Genomic DNA, 25,715 nt, shown 5'->3' with positions numbered 1-25,715 from the left:
AGGTGCACGGTAGCTCAGGTTCTGCCTGCTGCCCGGCGCTGCTCTGAAGGCTGAGATCTGTGTACACGTGAAGCCACTCGGGCGGTTTGAGAGGAGCCTGAACACCATGACGGCATGTTTAGCGACCATGAACACTGCTCATGGTCGCTAAACATGAAGGACAGAAGATCGTTTGGATGGATTGTGGTTGTTATATGTGGTCATTGAAGATCTTGTCTGTCTGTCTCTCTATATATAGAATGTGTGTGTGTGTGCTGTGATATTTTTATTCCTGCAGTATAAGAAGAGCCTTATTACTGTTTAAAATCCTGCCCAATATCCACCATCACAACCAGTTGTGGTTTTCACTTAGAATTCATAGTGTAATGATATTCTGTAAGAGGTTTTTAGTGTCTCTGGTCGCGGAAACGTGACATATTTGAGGTATTTGGTCTTGTTTTTCTCCTCGACTGTGCCCGGCTCTCCATCCAATGACACGACTGCACGCCCTTGACGCCTGAAACATACAGGGGGCAGCTCGAACATCCTGTTTTTGCAGGAAGTGTTAGAGATAATCTGCAGTTGTGTTCATCTGCGGGAGTATTTTCAGCACCACGGAGAGCTCCGGCAGGCTCTTTCCTGCAACCTGGGAATGGGATCGAGTGGATTGAATGGGAGAAAAAGAATGTAATTAGATGCACCACTTAAGGTATTAATTTACGTTGGGGTCATTAGTCATTCCGTGGACGTAGATGAAATATTTGACACAGCTCGGATCAATCTCATTTCACAGAGCAGCTCTTTAGCTAATGATCAGGGAGCGCAGCGCCAGCCGGAGCCGGCCCGTCTCAGAGGCAGGCAGGGATGTGAACAGGTTGCTAATAACGGTACTGGAGTTGTAGCCGTGCGTGGCAGAACGATCCAATATCCTGTCACGCAGCGCGTGTTGGAGACGGAGATAAGGAATGCAAAATCTGCTGGAAAACTGGCTGCACATCAAAGAGAGGTTTTCATTCATGGCTGAGCCTGAAACAGCCCGCTGGGCTCTTCTGTAGCTTCATTGATATGCAGTTTTATGATGGCAGAGAGTATTTTTGGAAATTACGTTGAACCTAAACATCACTTAGGAACATTGCGTAATGCTGCAGTGCTGCAGCGGCAGGCTCTCGGAGGCTTTATTTCCCCACCATCACAAACTGCTCATTAGACTATTTTATGTGCAAAGCTGATGTTTTGGCCTCAGGGTTCATTCTCTGGGGGGCGTACGTGTGCAGAGGAAATGTCATGAATAGAAGATGGGCCGTCACAGTTGCGTTTCCCTTGAAGAAATCCAGCGGCTGAAACTTCACCCAGGCAAAAGTCTTCCAATCCTCATCTTTACAAAAATCAAACGATAATAAAACCACATTTCTCGTTCTCTCCAGACAGGCAAAGACCAAACAGATTCCATTAGTTTAGTTTTGAAACATCAACGCGGCTCTAAACAGGATTCTAATCCTTGTTGATGTCTAAATCGATCGCTTTCAAGGCTGAAAAGATGTCGTGTGCGTCGACATATGAAACAATGGAGAGGAGGTGCACCTGAGGCCATTATAAGAGAAAGAGAGGATGGTCTGTCTGTGTCAGAAGGATCGACTCTTGGACGTTGGGGGGGGGGGGGGGGGGGGTTATGGTGAAAGATGTTGCAGGGAAGATGGTGGAACAGCATCGGGGGATCCGACACCTCTTTAGAGCTGTTAGGCAGGAGGAGACCTCTGGGCGTTTGGACTGGTTTCATCACAGAAAATGAATAATGTAAACGAAGGCAGAGCTTTAGACTCCATCACTGACTGTTTAGCGCGGCATTATTTGCCCTTTTTTAATGATAAATTGCACCTCCTCTTTAGGAAACGGACCCCTGTGTAGGCTGGCGTGAGGCTGACCTTAGACAGGACCTTTCACCCGTCTCAAGAAGGGGGTCAGGGTCATAGTTTGAGGAGGGCTCCTGGGAGAAATTAGCCCGTCTGCATGTTCTCACATGACGTCCTTGTGAAGGGAACAAAGGTGGGGCGTTATTTGAGTGGAAACCCAACCTGAGAGAGCTGCAGTTCCACTCTTCCCTGCCCTGCAGGATGAGACATGGCTGCTTTCCTAATTACTACCAGGCCAGGGCTCTGACCATTACCGCCCAAATACAGGGTTTATTCCATTTAAATATTTAAACAGCAGCAAAGCAGGAGAATGGGGAGTATGAGGCATGTAATACGATTACCGCCGTCTCAGGCCCAGACTCTGCCCAAGAACACGCGCCCTCCTGCATGGCGTCCAATCAGAGGCCTCCGTTTAGGCTTCCTCTCCACACAGGTGGCGGTTTACCAGCATCTCACTTACGGGCAGGAGAGTGAGAGGAAGCTGGGGATGAATCAGGTGGTTTATAAGGGTTGGCCGATCCATCCATCTACACGTGAAGCTTTACCCGCCGCATCATCCAGCGTGCGTGATGACCCCCCCCCCCCCCCCACCCGCTCTGATCTGTGGCTGCAGGAGGGGTCAGTACTGGTGCCCTGTGATGCTGCGTTTGAGCGCGGCAGCCTTAACTCGATGCGGAGGCTGATTATTATTCACATCAAAATGCAGGTTCACATCCATGAAAGTGACCTGGGGGGAGGAAAATGCAATTAAACGACCGACCGAAGGGGTTCGGGATTCAGAGCGCTCGTGTCTCCACAGCATTTGAGACAATTACTGGAGGGAGCATCTGCTTTCCTGCCTCTGTCTGCTTTTAATCTGCTTCCGCTTGTTTTTATCAGCGGCCCAATCCGCCACACTCAGCTGCTCATCTCAGAGGTTCTCTCTGCTAATGACATAATGTCCCATTAGTTTACAGCAGCAATACTGTAAACGCCCCCTCTATACGAGGGAAGACGGTCATCTTGCAGAATCTCTGCTGTGTCTCACGGCTGCTCGTGTTGGTTTTTCTTCATGCCACAAGTGGGATTCCTCATGAATTATGGACCAGCATGTTGTTGGTTTGTTATGTGGACACAGAGTCTGGAGCTGCATTATTGATGCGCCCACGACTGAAGCAACGTTCTTCTCCAACCAAGTCAATGACCACAAATCCTTCTGGTTCTCAGAAAAACTCTGTTCATGACACGCGCCGCTCCTAATCCAAGCGCCGCAGTTTACTACCGTTCCCACTTGCCGGGGTTGTGTATCGACGTGAAAATATCTAAAATAATAATAATAAATCCTGGCTGTAATGAGCTGTCTGTGGGGGTTGAGCTTAAAGGCTGGGGCATTCTGGGAACAACCATGTGATCAGGGCTGTCTTCTGGACCCACCCAGCAAAACTTGGCTCTAATCCTGCTTCAATAGTAGACAACAGCTGTAGGGAAGCACTGAGCCCCGATTAACAGGCAAAGGAAATTTGGCCCCTTTCTCCACCAAATCTATAGGCGCTTCGTGTGTCTGCTGGTGCCGAAAGATAAGAGAAGACATAAAGATTGCTGGAAATCCTGAAATCTGCGCTGGACACGTGGGGCCGTGTCTCCTTTAGCTACATCAGACACGACGCTTTAGATGGTAGCGAGGATGATTGTTCTCTTCCTGGATGCAGCTACAAACAGGGTTAGGGTTAGGGTTAGGGTTAGGGTCACCTGTCACCTGTAGGGTCACCTGTCTTTAGCCCCCCCCCCCCCCCACACACACACACACACACTCACACACACACTCACACACAGTCCTGCTCTCCAGGGGTGTTTAGTTTCTTTCCTTTTGCGTAATGTTTTTTCAGGCTCACTGGAGTCTTCTCGGTCTGTCATTGTTGGACTGGTCTTAAAATAGATGGGGGGGTATTTGGAGGCAGCTTAAACTGTAACACATGATTGAATTAGAGCGCTGTCAGTCGGGTCCATTATAGAGATCCCTTGGATATTTTCCATCAGCATCACGGTAGACAGCGTCTCCCGTTACACCAGCTTTCTTGGAGCGTTGGGCTGATCGATCCGGAGACGCTTTATTAACATGCACCTGAAACAAAAGTCCAGATTAAGGGGCCTGATGAAATGCCCAGGGCGGGGGGAGCTCAGCTCTTCAGCGTTGCACCGTGTTGCCGACTGGTTCCCTCTCCAGGAGAGCTTCCAGCTTTAGCTCAAGTTTAAGAGATCAACAGCTCGCTGAGCTTGAATGACACCGCGGCGCGCCCGCTGTGGTTCGCTCTGGTTCGAAGAGCGGAATTCTTAAGTGACCCCGTCCTTGTCATTGAGCTTTCCTTGAGAGTTGGCCGCTGCTGGTGACATTAGACCAACGTGGGGGGGGTATATGCCCTGTAAAGCCCGGCCCGATAGGATTGAGCGTGCACCAAGGTTGCACTTGGACTACTTTTCACGGGACACTGAGCTAAAAATAACGTGATGGTATTTTGGTATTTTGCCACCTGCATTATTAGAACACCCTTCCTTTGCTGACTGCTGCACCTTTTAATATGGCACTAAATATTAGAATCTTCTACCCTTGACATTTCCTGCTGGGTACCAAAACAATGGGTGGAAAATATGAAAGTATTGACCTTGAAGTGTGTTCCTCCGTTTGCATCGTGTCAATTTTTGATTGAGTTTGCGCTTTCTCCATTTTCCCTTATGTTTTTTTCACGCATCGGCTGGTAAAATATGCAGGAATATACCTGCTTCAACATCTATTAGTTTTCCAAACTAAATATTTTTCTTCACTTCGCTCTCGCTACGCTTGGTCCATGACTTTCTCTCACCGCCTTTCGCTCTGCTCCTGTCCCTTCCTCTACCCCCATCCTCCAAACCTCCCCTCCTACACGCTCTAACTCACACACCTACTGTCTGCCCGCCAGGTCTCTGTTGCTAAGCGACAGGCGATGGGCGATGGACTGTTCTTAAGCGAGCGACGTTTGTCCATCATGAGCTCATACTTCTGCGTCCTCAGTGCTAACAAACCGGGTTCCCCCCGCTGCAGTTAGGGAGCAGCGCTTCCTCCTCACTGCCTCCTATACTGTCCAGATTTTTCATTTCTTTTGGGGTTTTAACAGAACAATAGGATTTTAACATTTTCAGTTCAGTTTGCAATTTAGAATTAAATAGAGGACACTTGGAAAATTCTGTTGCTTAAGAAATATCACTTAGATTTGATGTCATTTTCCAATTAAATAGCAAAATCAATCAATGTTTACCATATTCCGGGACAGCACACATGTCATTGTGGGGGACGATACATGCATGAACAAAGATAAATCAAATTCCTACTGTGGTCTGAAGCTGCTGCTGAGCGCACATGTTGTTGCTCCCCCCCCTGCCCCCGTTTCCTTCTTATGTTTCCACGCTGCAAATTTCCTTGTAGCTTCATCCCTGTTGATTAGTCCCTCGGGCTCTCGCAGCTTTTATTTTGACAAATGAGCCTGTTGCTGAGCGCTAAAAAGCACTTGCTGTAGTATTGATTAACAGTGGCTATTAGTTGCTGAAGGGGAGGGAGATGTTCCTACAGCAAACCTCTGGCAGCCGTCCGGCCTGTTAAGCGAAGGGGGGATTAGCCATGTGGATTTCCTCAGTGCTGCATCTGAAGAGAGGCTGATGGTAATTCATCTTTATGAGTGGATTACTGAAGGGTCCCTCTTAGCACTCTCCTAACGCAGATGAAGTGTTGATGTAAACTGTTTGTTGTGATGCAACGGCCATTGTGTCACATGAAACCCCTGCATAGATGTCGGCGGACGGGGGAACCTGCACACATGTGTCATCGGCTTTGTTCAGGGATGTCGGGCCCCGTGGTAACTGCCCTTCCTTGTCCACACACATCACCTCTGAAGCGAGGAGCGCATCGCTGCGGCTGTCATCTGCAAGGACAGCGCGTGATTGTCTTTAATGAAGAGCTACGGAGCGTTCTTCCAGCTGCCTTATGATTCATCACTCTCTCACGCACACCCACAGCATTCTGGTCGCCCGCTTTGTTGCTCCAGTATTATTTCTTGAAGTAAATAACCCCCGCGCGCGTAAATGGAGTCATTACACATTCCGTGTGGCCGCTGACTCGTCCTTGGGTTTGCGTACTGCCGCGCCGAGCGGGTCCACGCAGCGAAGACAGCAGAGGAGAGCTGATTCAGTCCTCGTGTCATCCCGTGTGAAGGCTCTTCCCCTGTCTAACGTGTCCTGACAACGCTGAATTTCCATTGTTATTTGCGTCGCAGCCCGCAGGTTAAAATAGACGACTCGGAGGGGGATGTGGGTCTCTCTCTCTATTCCTGCCTGCACCAACCACCCCAAAAATCACAAATACCATTGCTGGGGAATGCCTGTCTTGACCTCAGGCCAAAGGCAATTCCCACTATTCCCGTCAACTCCCGTGCTCTCAGACCTGTTCCAAACACAACACCATTAACGGGAGCGGGCAGAGGCCGGAGCCGACACTCGCCTGAGACAAACACGGCCTGACTTGAATGCAGGCGGCCTCCGCTGAGCCGTGGCTGTTCCTAAACTTTAATTTGGACAAATCAAGCACCAAATCTCCAAATAGTCTGGCTCTGATAATAACTGCATGATATTTCAGCCTTTGATGAAGCCCTACCCTCTGTTGTGCAGGACAAATGTGGATCCATTCATCTCAAAGCATCCACAGAGCCCTGGCAACAGCTGACTTTTGAGAATATTATTGTATCAGGAGAAGATAAGGTAATGAGACCTGTCTCTCCAGCAGAGAGAGCCTAATCTCCCCGCTCTCTCCATGCTTCTCTTAAGCTGATGGATTTGAATGAAGTGGAAATGAGAAGAAGAGAGCCACGAAAAAACGGGGGAGGAAATGGGAGAGATGATTTGGAGGTAGAGGAGATGATAAAGGAAAGGGAGAGGAGGATGGAGGGATGAGTGGCTGCGCCGGTTGACCTCAAACTGTGCGTCGGGATTTGAATTATTGAATTATGGTCATCCAACTGTGACAGTATATAAGAGAGGATGGACTAGACGGTCACTGGAGAGGACAGGGCAAATAAAGAGATTATTAAAGGAGGTTAACCAGTGTGCAGGTCCTGATAGCAACGGACGAGGAAAAGCTATTACCGTACCTTATAAATGACTTAGTTATTGTTGATGTTTTTGCAGTGGATTGTCTGGAAGCATCACAGGAACATGCGGGATTGAAACTTGTTTGAAAAATAAAGTATTAAAGAATTGCCATTTGGGCATGTTTTGCACATCTGCTCGCTGGGTGTGTTGAAAGACAGAAGCCATACTCAGTCATTCATGGATGGGTGCTGCTCAGAAACTGCGTGCCATTATGCAACGTCTCCCACTCATCTGTTGTTGTGTGGTTACACATTCTCTGGAGCGCTCGATTGAATAAATAACACTTTTTTTTGGGATCAAATGCAAATAAATGGGCATAAGAGCATTTGTCACCATTAGTCAAATAAAAAAAATGCAATACTCTTGGCTAATTAGACTACCAAATGAAGTAATATTGCACGGAAGTGACGGATTGTCATGATGCGCTTTCTAACAGTTTGCTATTTGTGTCTATTTTGTTGCTCTTCAAACTCACTGAACACCACAGTAACCACATAAACTCTCCTCTGAGAGATGCCAAGTTGTTATGTCTCTTGCTAATATCGCTGACGCTGTATTAGATTTAAAACACCTTTTAAATTGAATTTAACGAAAAAGGTCATGGTTTGCTTGTCTTTCTGTTTTGGTCTCTCGTTCAATTGGCATTTATTAGCGTTCCCGATCACGTAATGTTTGTTTCTGATTAAGTGGTGTACCTGCCACTCATGTCTGGATCGTGCTCTTTGGGACTCATTGATCAGTGCAGGTCAGACAGCATGAAGCCAATTAGAACATTAGCTAACGTCTTGGTTGTTTTTTGCTCCGGGAAAGCACCTAAACAGTCCGTTCTGCAGACGGTAACGGCCCCTGATCTCTGTTGTCTGTCCAGCACACTGAGCTGCTTAGTGACAGCCAGCTCTCAGTCTGTATTTAGGAGAAAAGCTCATTATATTCTTCCGAGGGCAACAGGGGATCAGGGTAGAGACAGGTGACTGTTGATGAGATTGTTGCTGCTGTGTTTGTTTCAGATTCGAGGGTGTGGATGCTTTGGTGCTTTTTAAGTAATGAATTAAACTTCTTTTACACATTATATTGGCTGTGACTTTAGGACAGACCTGCAGGTTTGTGGTCAGAAGGCAAGATGAGGTTGAAGGAATGATGATCCTGTAACTTGGTGAGTGATCTGGTTCCATACATCTACAATCGTCCATTCATAACTGTGCTCGCTCTTATACAAAATGGTGGAAAATTAGCCCCAGGTTACTGTTCACTGATGCCGGGTTAGCGGAACGTTAAAGGCCTGCGCCACTCGCTCAAGCGTGTGGCTTTTATCCCTGTTCCTGCTGCTTTCTGGCTGGATACAACAGCCCTTTGGGGTGAAATTCTGTGTGTTATGTTATCATCTTTAGTAAATATTGTAAAATACCCAGTGCTGTAAACTGTGGTTAACAGGTTTCTCCGGTTCATAAAATTAATTTAATGTAAATGACTTCAGTAATGCCCGCATGCATCCTTGAATACCAAAGATAATTCCATATAAGGCTAAAAAATATGTATATTACACCTGGAGGCAATTAAAAGCTCACGATATGCACATGTGGATGAGGACAAGACGTGCCTGTGTTACATAATGACTTCACATTAGCAATACTTCCCCCCTCTCAACACTCATTTATTCAATTTGATCTCCTCAGTCTTCATTAAATTAATTATGTTATCTTACAATTGCTGGAGTCCATATATCTGGTTTCCTTGGTGGTTCCAGGGAAAATTAACTGCATTCTTTTTGACTCCCCCCCCCCCCCAATCCTGCTACCAGTTAAGTAGAATTCACACCTAATCTTTTGAAAGAAATGCAGCCAAATGACCCAGTAGATTTTCTCTAGTGAGCTTCTTTGAAATCATATAGTTTAAACTGATGTCACCTTCCACCTATTATGTGGCACCATTAAATGATAAAACTCCAAGATGCTACAGATGACAAGTGCTGACCTTTCTCTGTCTCTCTGGGTCTATTTTTATCTCGGAGCACTGGAGCATGAAATGATGTATCAATGGAGGACTTGCAGTCCTGCATTATGAATCAAGATGACAGTAGGTTTTTTCAGGATCATCCCCTCAGGTCAGGAGGAAGAAACATTCATGTTGAAGTGTCTTTTTTGTCCACACAGAGGGACGTGAAAGTCTTCGACAGGCTTACATTAAGCTTTATTTTCTGTCAATCTCTTTTTTTCCTTTATCTGAGGAGACATCACAACTGGGACAAAAAGCTTACTACTGAGTGCGGCCATTTTGAGGAATGAGTTTCCGATCGTCCTGCAGGGATGTTTGCTGTCCAGCAATATAGAGAAGGAAACACACCGACTTGTCTTTATGTTTGCTGTCCTACAGAGTCAACAAATCATCCAATGATGAAGTTGAAATGTGTCTACATTAAAAGTGCTGTACACCAGCCCCATTTATTCCAATGTCATTGTTATATTTTTGAAAATATAAAGGATTTTATAGATCAACTAATTCCAAATTCAGGGACAACCCTGAATATGTCACCTCAAATTCAGAAACACATTCTCCCATACTTGTGTCTTTTATTCTAATTAAAACATTTCAACAGATGCTTTGATCACGAGGTTCCATGTGTCAATATTAATAGCATATAGTTGTTTTATACATAAAATTCAATAGATTTCCCACGTGTTTTTAACCATTAACAGTCGCATTCATATGAGATAAAAGAATGATTGTTTTCACCCTCTTTACGGCACTTTTTACGACAGTCACGACGGAAGTCTGGGCCGCTAACGACAGGATGAACAAATGTTTCGTTGTGACTTAAACTTGACACGAAAATGAAATAAAAATCTATTTTTAATTAATTTAGTTATTCACAACACTCGCCTCAGAAAGCAAAGTTTAAGTGCGAAACATTTAGATTGATTTTTTTTTAAACTCAACGTCTTTACGGCACTCTGTACGACAATTACTGCAGTTAAAAACCAGCACAAACATCCAATAAACAGCCTTAACTACGACTTTAGATCGAACTATACACCAAGTTCGTGCCAGTCTGACATTTCAGTTAAAGGTGAGGAGAAATATCTTGTTTCCCCGGAATTAGCAGCATTTAACGGGCAGGTGAGCTTGTTGATGATTGAATGATCTTTGCAACAATGAATGTGGCGAAAGGTGTCATTACCACCAATGAGTGGTCGCACTTGTCCTCGTTTTCCCTTGTGCGACTGATTTGCGTGATTTATGCGTGGCGCGGATCTCATTCAGCCTTGTGCCAGCTGATGTCTGCATGATGCTTCCTCCCTTCGCGCTGACCCAGTGTAGATCTGCAGCCCAGCGACTCCGGGTAACTATACCTGCATCAAAATAGCAACGGGGGGACGGGCCATGCTGTGAGATTCGCTAGTTTCGCGTCTCCCTGGGGTGTATAAATAGCCCTTCACACCGGAATAGAGTTTTCCCCAGCGATGCGGGCCAAAGCCAGAGGAACAGCTGCGCTTGAGCCAAGTCCAGTTATATCAGCAGGCTTCTGTCCCTCCCTGTCTTTTCTCCCCGTGTGTGGCCATCCTGGTCACTTGCCCTACATGCCCCCCGTCCCATTGATTTCCTCTTTTTTATCTTTGTTGACACGTCTTCACCATCTCTGTTTTCTTGTCACCACTCTTCCAGGTTATCTTTCATCAGGTCCTCCACCTGTAAAAATGTCTCGTCTCCCAAGACCTCATGTCCTGAATTCTCAGTCTTTATTTTTTACCCTTGTCATGTCTTTTTTTCTTTCGCTCATTACTTCCAGGCCTCCCTCGTGTATTGTGTTAATTGGTGCAGTCCTAATATTAACAATGTTCATCTTTCTTGCTGTAAAAATATGCCGAGAAGTAGGAAGATTAACTGAATTCCCACTGTCGAAGGGGAAATAAGTAGGTGATATTTTAAACATTCTAGCATGACCCCTCAACCGCTCCTCCTCCACTATGGCACTGGTGTTCCATACTGGTTTTCTTTAATGATAAGTGAGGGAGTCCAGTCACATCACAGCCTTACACTTCTCAGCTTTCTCTGCCACTCCCTTGTTACCATGACGATGAGATGTAGATTGTATAAAGCACACAAATTGAAACGCCAGACGTCCAAAATGAAATCAGGGTCCTTGACTCAGTGGCAGTTAATGTAAAGGTGAAATAAACTCCAGCTTTCTACATTCATGACTTCTTTTCTGATGAACTTAAATCGTGAAAGGAGATTCATTTAAACATTAAGAAGGATTAAAATAACAAGAATCAATAGTGTCAAATACAGCGCTGCACTCACAAAAGGCCCGCTGCTTGACTTCACCCAGTGTTCATCTCAGTGTTCATCTTTCATATACCGTTTGCCTCAGTTTGTGCCCCCCCCCCCCCACCTGTCTCCCCCCCTCTGTCTGCCTCTCATTTTGACATCACAGGTGTGTATATATAGCCAGCAGATGGGTTCTCCCATGACAGCCCCCCCCCTCCCCCCCACCTCTCGTGCTTGCTCGCTCTGTCTTTATTTAAATTGCCTCAGATTTTGCCTCCATGCTCACACGCCATCCCTGTTCCTGGCCTCCGGTGTCAGGTGCTATTCCCAGTTAATCCTGAATTCCTCCCGCTTCCGTGCTCAGGATTGTTGTTATATTTGTGCGTGTGGTGTCACGCCTCGACGCTTGTTTGAAATGCGCGTTTGACGTCTTAAAGCAGTTCTGTCACGCTTGAGAGACAAATGGGTTTGGGGCGGCGGCGAGCGGGGCTGCGAACAGGCGCGGCTGTCGCTCCTGACGCGTGCCACATTCGGTAGTTCCAGTCTGCTGTGGTGTGTTCCCACCGCAGGTCCGACTGGGAAACTGGGAGACTCTGAGAATCTGAGGACTCGTACATACCGTGGCACAACATGCCTGAAATGCTCCGGAGCAAGCACCTGGCCAGCTAGAGTGAAACCCTAGATATTCGTGTGTGCACGGTGACCAACACACACGCACACACACACACACACACACACACACACACACACACACACACACTTTTTCCAGCCTTTGACAAGATGGACAGATGCCGACTGTGTTCACCCAAGAGGCTGAATGTGAACTTGCCAACTTCATCACGACTCTATAACTGATTTGGATTTGTGTTGTGAGTTTGAGCCCAAATATTTCTGGAGGTGATTTTGCGGGTTAAACCCGTTTTATTTGATGCCTGAAAGTTAAATCAAGTGTGTTCGCCCCTGCAGCACCGAACTGGGGCTGCTAGTCATCTTCACTAATGACTTTTTTAGATCAGTTAATGGGTTTCGTCGTATGGTTGGAATCCAATTAGAGGGATGGCGACTGGGTCCACGTCATTACATTATGAATGGTAATCCAGTTTGTCAATTCTCCTGAAATAATCATGCAGGATATAAAACATAGAATGGAATATAACAGGATATGGCTTTAGTAAATCCAGACAGCAACTTTAAGAGCAGTTTTTATTGGTATCCTTGGTTTGTATTCAGCCTTTGATATTATGGCTTAAGTAGTTGTTTTAATAGCACCTAGATATGGAGGCAGGACCCTGGAGGTGGTCTCTTTAAGCCAGTATGAACGTCACACATGAGGCTACCAACATGCGTAAATACTCAGGAATGCATTGTTTACATCGGCAGGCTGAGATCAATGTGAAATAATTGTAATGATGATGTCCGTGTCTTTGTTATGTTGGCACCATCTCGATGGAAACGCCCCCCCCCCCCCAGACCCCGGTGATGTTGGCTGCGTCCTCCCCAGCTCCCGGTCCAATTGAGTGTTAATGAAACAGTAAAGCCAGCCAGAATCAGTTTTGTCCCTTCTGTTAGTAGTTTTCCTGTTGACCATCTGATCTAAATGCAAATGTTTACCCGACTGATGCTGGACGCTGTCCCAGATCTGGGACATCTGTTTTTGAAAGCTCTGGGACAACAGGGTCCAGCTCTGCCTGTTCTATAGTCGCAGGAGAGCTCTGCTGGAGCGGAGCAACAAGTCACCATCGAGGATTTGAAAATGCCTGCCGACACTGAAGGGGTCGCACACATTTCCCCCCACTTTGTAGCGTGTGCATGTGTGTAATATTTAAAAGAAAATTGCCACATTTTGAGGCCACAAAGCACGATCTAGTTATTCCTAGTAGTGCAGCCCGATGCCCGGCTGTGTGGAATCAAGAGCAAGCGAATGACTGGAAACAGCTGCACCCGACCCGGCGCGTCAATGAACCGCGATGCAGCTCTGCTCACTCAGCTGGACACAAACGCAGTGGAAACCAGCACGAGAACAGCAACCTCACCCTCTCCACCCAGAGGGAAGCTGAACCTACAGGAGCACGTGTGCAGAACGGCGAGAGCCGCGAAGCGTTCACGTTTAACACGTCACGCAACAATCACATATGTTTTGCTTCAGAAGTTCGACTCTTTCGTAGTTTCGCATCCAACGCTGTTCTACAGTTCATCCTCATTGTGTCCACGACTTTTATTGTTGCGGTGATATTTCCTCACACGGGTTATTCTTTTGTACCCGCAGGAGGCTCAGAAGGTGAACAACCCCGCCAACAACCAGCCAGCAGAGAAGAAAAAGAATCCAGATGAGAAGGAGGAGGTGGCGCCGGCGAGCGAGGTGGGATGGATGACCTCGGTCAAAGACTGGGCCGGTGTCATGATCTCTGCTCAGACTCTCACTGGGAGAGTTCTGGTGAGTGTTCCCAAGTTTAACCCCCCACCCACCTCCCAAAATTAGCCGTTGCTAACAAGTCACGGCTGGTTTTCACACCCGAATTTGGCTTCCGCGTCCGCTAATCCAGTACCGTGTAGACAGTTACTCACTTGTGATGTTAATGTCCCACTGCAGTTAACGTGATCCCCACAGAGGCTAACAGACACTCAGTATTTACTGAATCTCACTCGGCTCTTTTGCTGGCACCGTCCAGGCATCTTTCTGCTGCATTGGCCCATGTCGTGCACGCTGTAATTCACCCTGCTACATCTCTGCCAACAGGACTGCTCAGTATGTGCATGTGGGTGTGTGCTCATGCCGGCGTGTGTGTTTTATTTCTCGGATGCGGCTCCAGAGGTAGGCGTTCGTGCGGGACGTGTGAACCCGCCACGGTGGCTGTACTTATGTGAATTGCAGTCGTCTCTGCGGAGTTCTAGCTTAATTCCACATGCAGCTACTGGATGCTCTGAAGTGCTTCCTCTCTTCTCTGCTGCTTCATTATTTCAATTATAAACCGCCTTACTGTTATTTATAACGAGCTCCTCCTGTGAGCTTAGCAAAATGTCTGCCTGTCGGCTCCAGCAAGCAGCTGTCTGAAGTTAGATATGAGCAGGTAGCCTCCGTCTGTTAGCAGCAGTCAAGAAAAGATTTAATTGTCTCTTTTGAATTTCATCTTCCTTGGACAGGACCAAAATGACCCTGACAGCAGCCCATCAGTGTTCTTCTATAGATAAAACACTTCAAGTTGTTTACCTGCCTGCGTCTCTTTGCTACTGTTTTGTCAGTTGTGGTTTATGCTCACAGTTTCATTCTTTACATGATACATTATTTAATTTGCAAACTCGATAGATTATTTTTAGAAGCCTGATCCCCCCACCCCCCACCCCCCCCACCTCCTCTGCCTTTGATTGCCAAGTTAAGCCACCGTGTAAAGACAGGCTGAATGAGGCGGCGGTCCAGAGTGAAATACATCAGAGCTAAAACGCTAACATTACCATTGCTAGCATTCGCTATGAAGATGAAGAATCCTGCGGGAAACTGTCAATTTCTGAAATGACTTTCATCACTTTCCTGCACAAGCAGCTCTGGTGGCATGGGTGTAGTTCGCTCTCGCTTTCATCTTCTACTCCAACACTTCCAATCTGCCCTACATTCATTCGTGTGTGTGGCACGGAAACACAGACACAAAACGTTGTTGTTGTTGTTTTTTTTGCTCAGAGTCAGTGGGAAAAGAGGCATCGGTTGACTTCTAGAGGGTTGCAGGCAGAGTGATATCCCAGAGTATCACCTACTGTGATTTGTGCTACTTCTGGCAGAGCTAATAAATATTCCCAGCAGGCAGTGTTTGCATATGATTTCAAAGTAATGATATGCAGCACAGTACGAGCCCAGCAGCGCCTCGTGTAGGTGAATGAGTAGCTCCGTTTGCAGGTGTACGCGCTGTATATGGAACGATATACAGGCTAACAATAGTTCTGTGCAAGCGATCCGTGTCCTATAGCCCGTGTTAAGTACGCTTCTGTGTGGGCGAGCGATTTTTTTTGTTGGATAGTCGTTCACTCATCCATGTTTTATTGCACATAAAAATTCTGGTGAATACCCATGGACACACAACCTGGCTGGTAACATAGCAAGGGCTGTGTAGTGGTCCTCAGTCAGGGGGTGTCTGCCTGAGCAGAGCAGGGGTGACACACACGAGCATGCATGCATGCACAGGTGGGATTATATCTGGATGCGGGCTTTGTTCTTTCCTGGAGGAAGATCTAAAGCCGAGGCAGATGGAGACACATAGCCTTTGGTAGGCCGCGCTCCATCCCTCTTCATTTGTCCGCCTTGATGACTTCACCGCCAGTGAAAGATCAAGTGGAGCCCCAGGCTTATTGAATTACCACACAAATCTTAATCCAGCAGAAGCTCGCCGCTGGAGTTCCTCATATTGTTTTCCCACGCTGGGCCAAATTACTGGCCTGTGATCAATCTTGTATCGGTGACTAATGCAGCACCGAGATGAGATGTGCGCCTCAAGACAATTGTTTTTGCCATTAGCAAAGCCAAAGACGTGCAGTTGTCGGGCCACTGGCTGCGACAGCTGCCCTCAGAGATGATGACACAGCTCGGGCAGATGGGTAGGTGCACATCACATTTATTTAGACATTATTGTGGCGCTGATAACAGGCTGTTTCCTCACCATGGTTGCATGTCAAAGGCATCCGTCTTCTGTGGGATCATGGTCTGTCGGCGACATGCATGAGTCCATTCCACTTATCCATAAATCCAGGTCTGATGGGTCGTTGTGTCACCATGCATCTTTATACACCACCATGAAAAGGATTGATGCCAGCAACACTGCAGTGTAATTCCACCGCACCTCCATAACTTTCTGTTCCATCCAGCACATTTACGACATCAGCTTATCAAATATTAATCTCCTCAAACATGTTGCTATCAGGCAGCGCTGACATCAGGGTCATATGAGGAACACGGGGGTGTCGTAAACATAACCGAACATGCTCTTCTGCAGCGGTCATCACAACATGTCCCCCTGGCTGGCTGCAGGGTACCCATCTAGCTCTGTTTGGCTCCAGCCACTTCCATTTTTCAATGGGAATTGTAGTAATCTTTTTTTAGTACCATCTTGCTTGAGGTTCCCAAGACAACAAGGATACATCAGGCGGTGCGATATAGTACAGAGTGGTTCCAGACTTTGTGAATAACGCCAGTATAGAAAAACCACATGGAAGAAATGACCCAGCAACTATTTGTTTCTAATACAGGACTGTCTGTGTATGCTAGCCCTGGGTTGTTCCGTCAAGCTAAAATTAAGTTCTAAATGAAACGAAAGCAAATCAGTTTACACAGGCTGGATGCAAATAAGCCACAAACCACTACCTGACTCTGGTCTGACTCTGGACGGTTCATCGGCCTCCTGACAATCGTATCACTCAAGTTGCTTTGTAGAAAGACCTCATTAAGCCCTCAAGGGCACACTGTCAGGGACAATGACTGTCTGGTCGTGTGGAAAAATGATTTGTGTGCGTTCCAGTGTAGCATCAGCGCACCCTGGTATCTAATGATTCCTGCATTATTGCCACGTAACAACATAACTAATCCCATAACACTGAACCAAAACACAGAAGATTAGAATTTATGAATGCGGATCCTCAGCCTCTCTCTCTGCAGTCCATTCGCACGGAATGGTGGGTCCAGAAATAGGTCAGCCCTGCCATCTTTCTTAATGGGATCTTGGGTGGCAACCAAGGACCATCTGTTCCCATGGCCTGTTCCCTAAACCCTATGGTCATCCCTCTGCCTAACCCTCCACCCACGCGCGCTGCACTGGCACGCTGCAAATTGACTTCTGCCATCTGCAAATATAACACATCTGCTTTTTTTTTCCCACCCTCTTTGGAAAAAAGTGAATCCAGCAGATTTGAACGGCAGCTGCACAAAAATCCCAGCGGCTCCGTTTCCACGGGATCCGAGAAAATCCACACCTTCCGTCCTCGCGCTTCCTCCCGTCGTGCGCTCGCCTGAGATTGCCTCGCAGATTCCCCGGATTAGGCGCGAGAACGCTTCCTTATAGTTTTGTCTGTGTGTGTGTGTGTTTCTTGGCAGGAAACGAGGTGAGATTGTGCACTGTCGGGATCTTCCACTGTGTTGCCACGTGTCCTGACACGTGCACAAAACAAGCGTGACGGCGTTCGCTTGAACTCGCCATCTGCCTAAAAAACAGCCGCCCTTCAAGTTCTCCTTTTTAGCACCTTCCTGTCACGCGTCTACTCCCATGTCTGAGTATTCTGGAGCCTTTACGTACCAGAATGTACTGTTTGTGTGTCTGATTGTTGACAGGCTTCACTGTTTTTTCCCCGCATGCCTGCATCTGTTTGGGTTGGTTAATTATGCTTTCCTGTTGAGCGCGTTGAGCTAGCTCAATGCTGTCAGTGAAGTGCTCCGCGGGGATGCAGCTGTCACCATCTCCCACGTCATCCTGCCTCTCTGGATGCAGCAGCGGCAGAATAAGGTGTCCTGACTCCTTCTGTCTACTGCAGGACTCCAAGAATGAAGATTTTACTATACAATGTTTTATTCATGACAGGGGAGAGATGGAATCTGTGCAATAAACACACCCACACGGACACAGACACTAGTGTATGCCAGCGTAACGAGTCTAACTATTGTTTAATCTACGAGCCCCAAACATTCGTAGTGTAAAACAAAAAAAAGAAAGTCCAAATTTCCAAAAAGATGAACATTCGGGATCCATTCTATTCCTGCCTCTCACCCAGTGGCTGCTGGGATGGACCCTCTGACCCTGGGTAGGATTACCGAAGGATGAATGGATGGATTTTCTCGGGGTTTAACGAGCGATTCATTATTTTGAAGAACACACATTTGTAGAATGGTTGCGTGCGCGGATGTATGGATGCCACTAACGTCCGCCCCCAAGGCGCTCATCCAAGAAAGTTTCACTGGCATTCGTCTGAGAAATAAAGTATATTTGGCCCAGTGACCGTCTCTCGGAGGCATTGCTCAACTCAATTTCTCTGTAAAATAATAGAAATGTGCAGAGACAGATGTATCAATTTCTCATCTCAGCGTTGGACATGGCGTGTCGCGACACTTGGCTCTCCCGGTGTGCTCCTCCATAATAGAATTCAATTCTCAGACACTTTGCTGCTGTTCTCTTGAATCAAACTGGCTGCCCTCCTTAACCTCCACTTTGCCCCAGCGTCTCTCCCCTACGTGCCCCAGATAAGAACGATCACAGACCATTTATTTGGTTCTTTGCTGTGATTCCCCAGATCATATATTAGCGACCTGATTAGTGCTCCCAATTACTCTGTGTGTGATGCTAATATGGGCACTTTATTGGTTGTGAGTTAATCTTTGTTCTTGAGGACATTTGGTTGTTTATTTTCATCGATGTTGTAGTTTATGAGTGCGTATTTATTATTGATATGTGTTTACAGGGAATCTCCTGTTTCTAGCCTTCACGTGCCAGATTTGGCTGCATTCACAACTGGGGCCACCAGTCAGCTCCGCGTCCTTGTTTCTGGGCTGCTGTCACGTCCGACTCAAAACTCGGTGCACTTAGTCATGGAGGGAGATCACAAGGGAGAAGCAGCAGATTAAATATTACTTTCCTTGGTACACAGACAGCAATGAAGACAGAACGTCTGCCCCTGCATGTTGTAAACTCAGGTGAAGAAAAAGGCCATTATGAGTAGGAAAATAGTTGAAGAGATGATTCAGTGCAACGCACCACCTGCAAAGTCGACCCATCATTTTCACCATAATATGCATTTGTATACATAAATGGAGACCCACGGGTGATAATATTTCCCTTTTGCCACATACAGACCATTTTAATGGCTCTTATTGAAGGTTTTCTTGTTGAATTTTTTCTTGTTGAGTTCTCCAACCCCGCTCGGATGGTTGGTATTTATCCCCGTGATTCATTTTGTGTCTGCAGCCCCTCTTAAAGCCTTGCTGCAGGATGAGTCACATCCCCTCTTCCTTTCTCCCCACATCTATTAATCCACCCGTTTGCCAGCTCGGCCTCCGTTCCTGAAAAGTCGATGACCCACACTTGCCTCCACTCTGCCCTTTGTCTGGCTCATCAGTCTTTAAGCTCCTTCACAGAAAGGTCAAGAGAGCAGCGAGGAGTGCTGCTGCCCTATGTTGACTGACCTGCTTTTTCATTATTTGATCACCTGTCATAAGATGACGTGCACGTAGCCACCATCATGTATTTCCTGTAGACCGAGCGTGTCAACACTGAAGAATATTCACCAATCGGATCACGCCCCTGTACCTGACTGAAGTAAAGCAATCTCAGGCCGCTGCTCCTGGAGTGTTTGAGGAAGTTCAGAATCCCTCAGCTCAAACTAGCCCCCTTTTAGACTGAAATATTTCCATTCTGGGCCTCCGCGTGTGAATAAATTGTTGAGGTTCTGTTTACTTTTCACAAAGTCCTCTAAACCCTGAGGCTGACAGGTGACGGGGTGTCACACACGAGCGCCACGGGATGTAAAGAAAACCTGGCAGCTTTGGAAAATGTAGACGCAGCTAAGACGAAGGGGCGTTTATTTTTGGGTTCTTTTTGTAGCCTCTGGAAACAGCACTCTCCTCAGGTCATCACCGTCACAGATGACGGGTAGGTCCACAACCAACGCAGTGGATGGTGAGACATTTAGTCAGAGCTTTCCCAGAATGCAGTTCTAGACGGTGATGAATGAGAAGACCAGCAGAATGTTGGCAACTGCCCATCGCTGGAATCATTATTTTAATTCAGAGTTTCCTCATTAACGAGCTTCTGGTCTCAGACACACACCTCGGGGTGTGTGTACCCGGTGATTTCCCTGCTTCATCCGCTGCTCCCATAAACTCCCCAAGTACTAATAGAACATCCCGCAGGGCTCTGATCAGGTGCCAGATCGTTAACATCGCGTATTTTCCCTGTGTAGGTTTCTCCGTACGTGCCTCGTGTCATCGGCCCTGTGATTCAGGAGCTGCCTCCTCTTCTGAGTGTCTCGCATCACATCTATACATCAGCAGGTGTGAGTCAGAGAGAGAGAGCGGGTGTGGGAGTGAAGCTTGGACAGGTTATTATTGCAGCAACATCAATACTCCTCCGAAAACTGACCCAAGAAGCAACACAAACAACTGTCACATAATGTGTTATATAGATAGGAAACACCTCCCACCTCTGCTGAGCAGAGCCCCAGAGGGTGAACAGGTGAGAGGCGGTTTCCATGCAGAAGCGTTGCTATATGTTTGGATTATGTTTTTACACAGGAAGCAAGCACAAGTATGGTCTCGGAGTCCTTCTGACTACACCATCTAATTGCTTGTCAGAGGAGCCGGGCCTGTCGGGACCATCTGTTTAGCCTGATTCCAGATCCGTTCGCCCCTGCTGGGCACGGTCACATGGCGTCCCTAAAACAACATCACCTCCACCAGCGTGCTGCCCGCTGCTCGCTGTTTCCATGAGATCATTCCAGGACGGACGCAGGTGATGTAAGAGGCACAGGAACGCTGCGTGGGGGAGGGACGGTTGGGAGTGGGCAGGTGGAAGTGTTGGAAGGTTTATCCAAGGACAAAAGTATCATTTTGATCTTTTAACATCCCGGTTTCCTTTGATTTTCCACTGTCATTTATCTTAAAAGCAGCTTGTGAAATATTCTAATAGCGTCTCATGTTGCTCATGAATAAATGAGCGTCGTGTCTTTGTTACAGAAGCCCTGAAAGGCTCGGTGCCACCACTCAGCGCTTATTAAAAGGCTTCTAAGTCTGCCTTAGCTTCTGGCCCCAAATTGCATCAGTATTGACTTCAAAGCTTCAGCGCATCAAAGGAGGAGCTGTGACTTTTCTCGTTTCCCTCTCCTCCCGTTAGACACCAGTTAAACCCGCGAGGAGAACCGTTCTTGTTTGCACGTCTTGACCGCAGCAGCACGGGTCTGGCTGCGTGCACGCGGGTCATGTGTGGGCGTGTGCGTCGCAGCCTCCGAAGGCGCTGCCTCGCTGTTGGTTCATTACTTTTATGCTGGCATGTCGCATCCCTCGTCGGCACCGGTGGCACGTCACCATGGCAACACCACATCTCTTTTTCATTCACTGAAAGATTTCTTTGTTTCTGCTCCCTTTCTGCATTTTTATCTTTTTCATTAACTTTTGGCATTCAAAGGTGTCAGCGTAGCTGGGAAATGTGAGAGCCAACCTTAAACCTTTCCCAAATATGTTCCTGGAGTCTGGCTGGAGACAACAGCCTGACCGGATGTAAGAAAGCCAACCTTAATCCTGCCGAGCTCCGGGCTGCTGACCTTTCCACTGACAGCCATGTTTGCTATTGACCATTAATACTGGCGACTGTGCTGGTCAGCGATCGATGGCTGCTGATCAGGGTAAAGGTGAGGGGTGGAGGCGTTCAGCTCGATGCCTCCTCAATAGGGGTCCGTGAGAAACTACACAAAAGGTCACTTGATTTGTGTCGGGTGATAGATAAATGAATTACTTAAACAGCCATTGCCTTTGGTTGTTTACTGGTGGTAAACATGGGGGTGGGTTTGACTTCCTCAGGGACACTGTCGGAGTCGGATTAGCCGTTATGTTGTGAAAGGGACTTTAATTACCTACTGAATGAATAACTAGGATTCAAGTGGAATTAATAACATACGCCCCAAAAGGCAAACAAGCAAAAACTATTACTAAGTGATCCATCTGTTCTGCCAAAGCCACAAAAGCTCAGCGAGCCACGCAGTAACGACATTGAGTTTGAAATAAGGACGCCTGAATTTCAGTATTTCTCAGGAAACTTTGACTCCTCGCAGCTCACCGTGAGCTTGTTTTGGGCGAAGCCGCTCTGACGTTCAGGGTGACACCTCAGTCCCTGCTGCTGATGGGTGAAGGCATTAAAGATGGGTGAAGGTCATCCGTGGCAGGTTCCCTGCATCCACCCACGTATTGACTGGAGCGGACAGCTGGTGCGCAGGGCCTGATCCTCGAGCAAGCTGAGGAGAGAGACACGGAGATGCTGCTGAGCTCCCCTCTACGCTTCATCTGCCAACAGAAACAGAATACTAATACAGCGTTTCCGACTCCAGCTCTCAGCTTTCACCTTGCTGCGAGCGAGCCGTCTACCTTATCAGGACCTGCTGGGTTGTCAGCGAGTGAAAGTGGGCCCTGCTGCCAACGATAAACTTCTCATTAACCTTCAGGAAATTAAACGGAAACCTTGATTTAATTAGATAAAGATCGTGTCACCGCTGAGTCTCCTGCGAGATGAGTCTTGTCTCCTGGTGATGCAACGGCGTTCGGAAAGAGGAAAACAGGGTTTGATGCAGCTCTTGTTTTGTTACGGTGGTCAATCGAGGCCAATGTTTTTAATGTTTTAGCTGCCATGGCTGCTGGTTCTGCCGGGGTGGGATGGAGTCTGACTGGGAAAGCAATCTGCAAGATGCGCCACCATGCATCCTCCAGAGTAATCACTCTGGATGCATTATAATTGAAAATGCTTTGTGATCAGGTCTTGATGTTATCAAATGTGGCGGGGATGATTTATGCTGTGATTAAAGTGCCGTAATTGAACTCTGTGGCAGCAACTGCTGTTTGGCCACAGGTGCGGTGAGCAGAATGTGTTATGACTGGGTTTTATTAATCGTATAGCAGATTTATCTCTTCATTTTGCTGAAGGCGTGATGAATTTTCTTGAAGCTTAGCAATATAAAAGAAGGGGGAAGTATAGTTGATCATAGCTCCTGACACAATATAGTCATTGCAACTCTAATATAGACTGAAACAAGAAAAAATTCTGCTGTTGTTGAAATTGAGTAATGATAATAATAGATTGGTCACTTATATAAGTCACTGATTGTGACTTCCCTGTTTTCACGAGAGTAAGAAACGCTGCAAAAATGATATGCAAATGTATTTCAGAGCTAATCTGGCAGGGAAGCTACTTTGTTCTAAATATAGAAACACTACCAGCAAATTAGTCTTTGAGGATGGTTCTTTTGACAGTTGTCAAAAAGGGAAAATCATTTTAGGAGAACTGGGAAGTGACAGTTTTCACTTTCGGTTTCCTTCTTAGAGTAAAGTCATTAAAATCCAGATGTTAGGAAAACGCACCCGTCCGGATGGTCATGTTAGCTTTTTTGCTCGAGACGCTACTGTTACTGTGCTCACATTTGTTCATAAATCACCCATGATGTGTCTTTGTTCTACCAGGATCCAAAAAAGCATTTCTATTTAGGTGTTTTGCTTATATTTGGCATATTTGCAGAAACATTTGTGTGCTGGGGTGGGAAGTGTTGGGATTCGTTGTCAGTGGCTTCCTGCATTCCCACATCTTCCCTGTGCTGGCATTAAACCCAGCAAGGGTCCTCCCTTGTGTCTCACACTAAAACGCACGTGCACAAAGGTTGAGCATGTGTTGATGTTGCAGAAACACACTATATGGACACACACAGACACACAATAGGCCAAGACACGTGTACACGCTGTGGCATTTAAGCTTTTGCTGTGCCTTGAGGACATGCTCTAATATTCTCCATCCTTCTCCCGGTGTCTCTCTGTCTCTCTCTCTCTGCCACAAGCCATTATCTGCAGCCTCTTCATGCTGCTCATGTCCCACGGGGGGAGGGCCATCTCTAATATTCTCACATCCCTCCACCTTCTGTCATCACCTCCATCTTTGTATCCCCTCTCGTCTTTTGTCCTCCTGGTGTCCTCTGTGGACATTCAAGGTCACAGTCACCCTGTTGGCTGCCTAAGAAGGCTGATCCTATACACAGGAAACAGTATTGAGGAAGGAGGGCCTTGTTCTTATGATATTTAATGTATAACATGCTTTCAGTAACTCGGCCGATTAGGATGCTTTTTTATGTGAGTGAGTCGGCGCTCGACAAGCTAAAAAACCCCAAAACAAAACAAAAAAAATCATGAATTAATAACGGCACAGAGAAACTTTTAGCAGAGATATTTTCAGACAGGTTGTCGTGGTGGTGGGTAAGAGGTTCCTGCAGGCCTCATCTTCATCTCCCACTGGCAGACGCTCATTTTAGGAGCTGTCATCTTGTCAGACCTGAGAGGCTTTCCTCCTTAATCCCCACTCTCTCACCATCAATCTCTGTTTGTGTTGCCTGGGTACAAGCGTGAGTGTGTGCGTCTGTCTCATGAAGGCGACGGGGGTTAAAAGGAGCCACTTTCAGGGGTGTGGCAACACTAGCTGGCATTTTAATAACGCTCTATATGCTGTATAGATGATTGTTAGCATTCTGCTACATGCTGACCTCTAAATAGCCTGGCTAACGTCCTTAAAAGGTCGTAAATCAGCACTTGATATCTCTGACCAAGAGTTCCAGATTTCCAGAACATGATTTTGGGGATGAGCAGCAGGATCAGGCACTTTTGTTGAAATGTTCGGCTCGGTTGTTCGTAATTGTGTAAACCTGTGTGTTGAATTTTTGCGCCCCCTGCCAGCAGGCGCATCAGCTGTAGCCGTGCAAGCAGGCTCTTGTTCTGCACGCCGTGGCTCGTTAGTTTGCACCTGTCGTGCCGGCGTTGCCAAAATTTTAAATTGAGTCAGCAGTCCAAAAGTGTTACATTTCACGCCGCGTTTGTGCATTCACACGCCGAATTCAGGTCCAAGTCCCAGTAGTATCACATTTCAGGCTTTGCAAATGTGTAATAAGTTTCTCTGACTGGAGGATAAAATGATGGCGGATGATGTATTGAAGGATGACACCGTGCACCCAGGAGACAATCACTGCCTGACCTTGGATGGTGACACCAAATAGGGGAAAGACAACGCTCCAATATAATCATTAAAGCTTATTTTCCACCTCCACATCAACCCTTTTTGATGATTAGAGCCATTTTATTACAGAAGGAGAGCTTCTCTCTGCCTCTACTGCAGACAGGCAGAGCTGAAGATGAAATGAATAACTTAGACTTCAGCGAGCATTTCCATTCCCCTCATAATTTATAGATGGAATATTTGAATTTTAGGCATAAGTGGTTAATTTGACAGCCAAATATGCTAAACCACTGCACACTGCAGTCCTATTGCAGATTTATGGAATGGAAAGGTTAGGCTAACGAGGGGCTATATCGAGATATTTAAAATAAAACGGCTGCTATGAATGTAAGAGATAAAACACAGTTAAGGACATCTAAACTGTCATTATTTCAGTCAGGGGCAACAGCTGTAATAGGTGTCAGCTGACATTCAAGCGTTGAGAGTCTGCTACAGACACGACCTCTCAGCAGGCTAAAACTCAGACCGACCGAATTGGATTTTCCAGTATTCCGATATCCTCGGACTGGACTGTCTTTAGACAAGGTCAGATGGATTCTTCAACGTTCCTTAAAGCTGCTGAAGCATTTAAAGCATGTTAAGTGTTGAACACATGTTCTTTTTATTGGAGAAAATCTATAGCTGTTCTTTTTAGCCG

The 25,715-nt window shown here is 46.7% G+C and overlaps 1 protein-coding gene across 31 annotated transcripts in view; it reads left to right on the top strand.

Moving 5' to 3' along the window:
- The window catches only part of kcnma1a (potassium large conductance calcium-activated channel, subfamily M, alpha member 1a), an 85,903-nt gene that overhangs the window by 6,449 nt on the left and 53,739 nt on the right, over positions 1-25,715 (top strand). For 30 of the 31 annotated variants that reach the window (XM_029835778.1, XM_029835782.1, XM_029835779.1 and 27 more), the window contains exon 2: positions 13,573-13,740. In XM_029835778.1, coding sequence (XP_029691638.1) covers positions 13,573-13,740 — 168 coding nt within the window. Of the gene's footprint in view, positions 1-9,997; positions 10,105-13,572; positions 13,741-25,715 lie in introns of those variants that run through there. The other variant, XM_029835802.1, reaches the window with a different exon arrangement.

Source organism: Takifugu rubripes, chromosome 4, assembly GCF_901000725.2.
Source record: "Takifugu rubripes chromosome 4, fTakRub1.2, whole genome shotgun sequence".
Classification (NCBI taxonomy): Eukaryota; Metazoa; Chordata; class Actinopteri; order Tetraodontiformes; family Tetraodontidae; genus Takifugu; species Takifugu rubripes.
The sequence above is the reverse complement of the archived record's forward strand: the minus strand, read 5'-3'. Positions and strand labels throughout refer to the sequence as shown.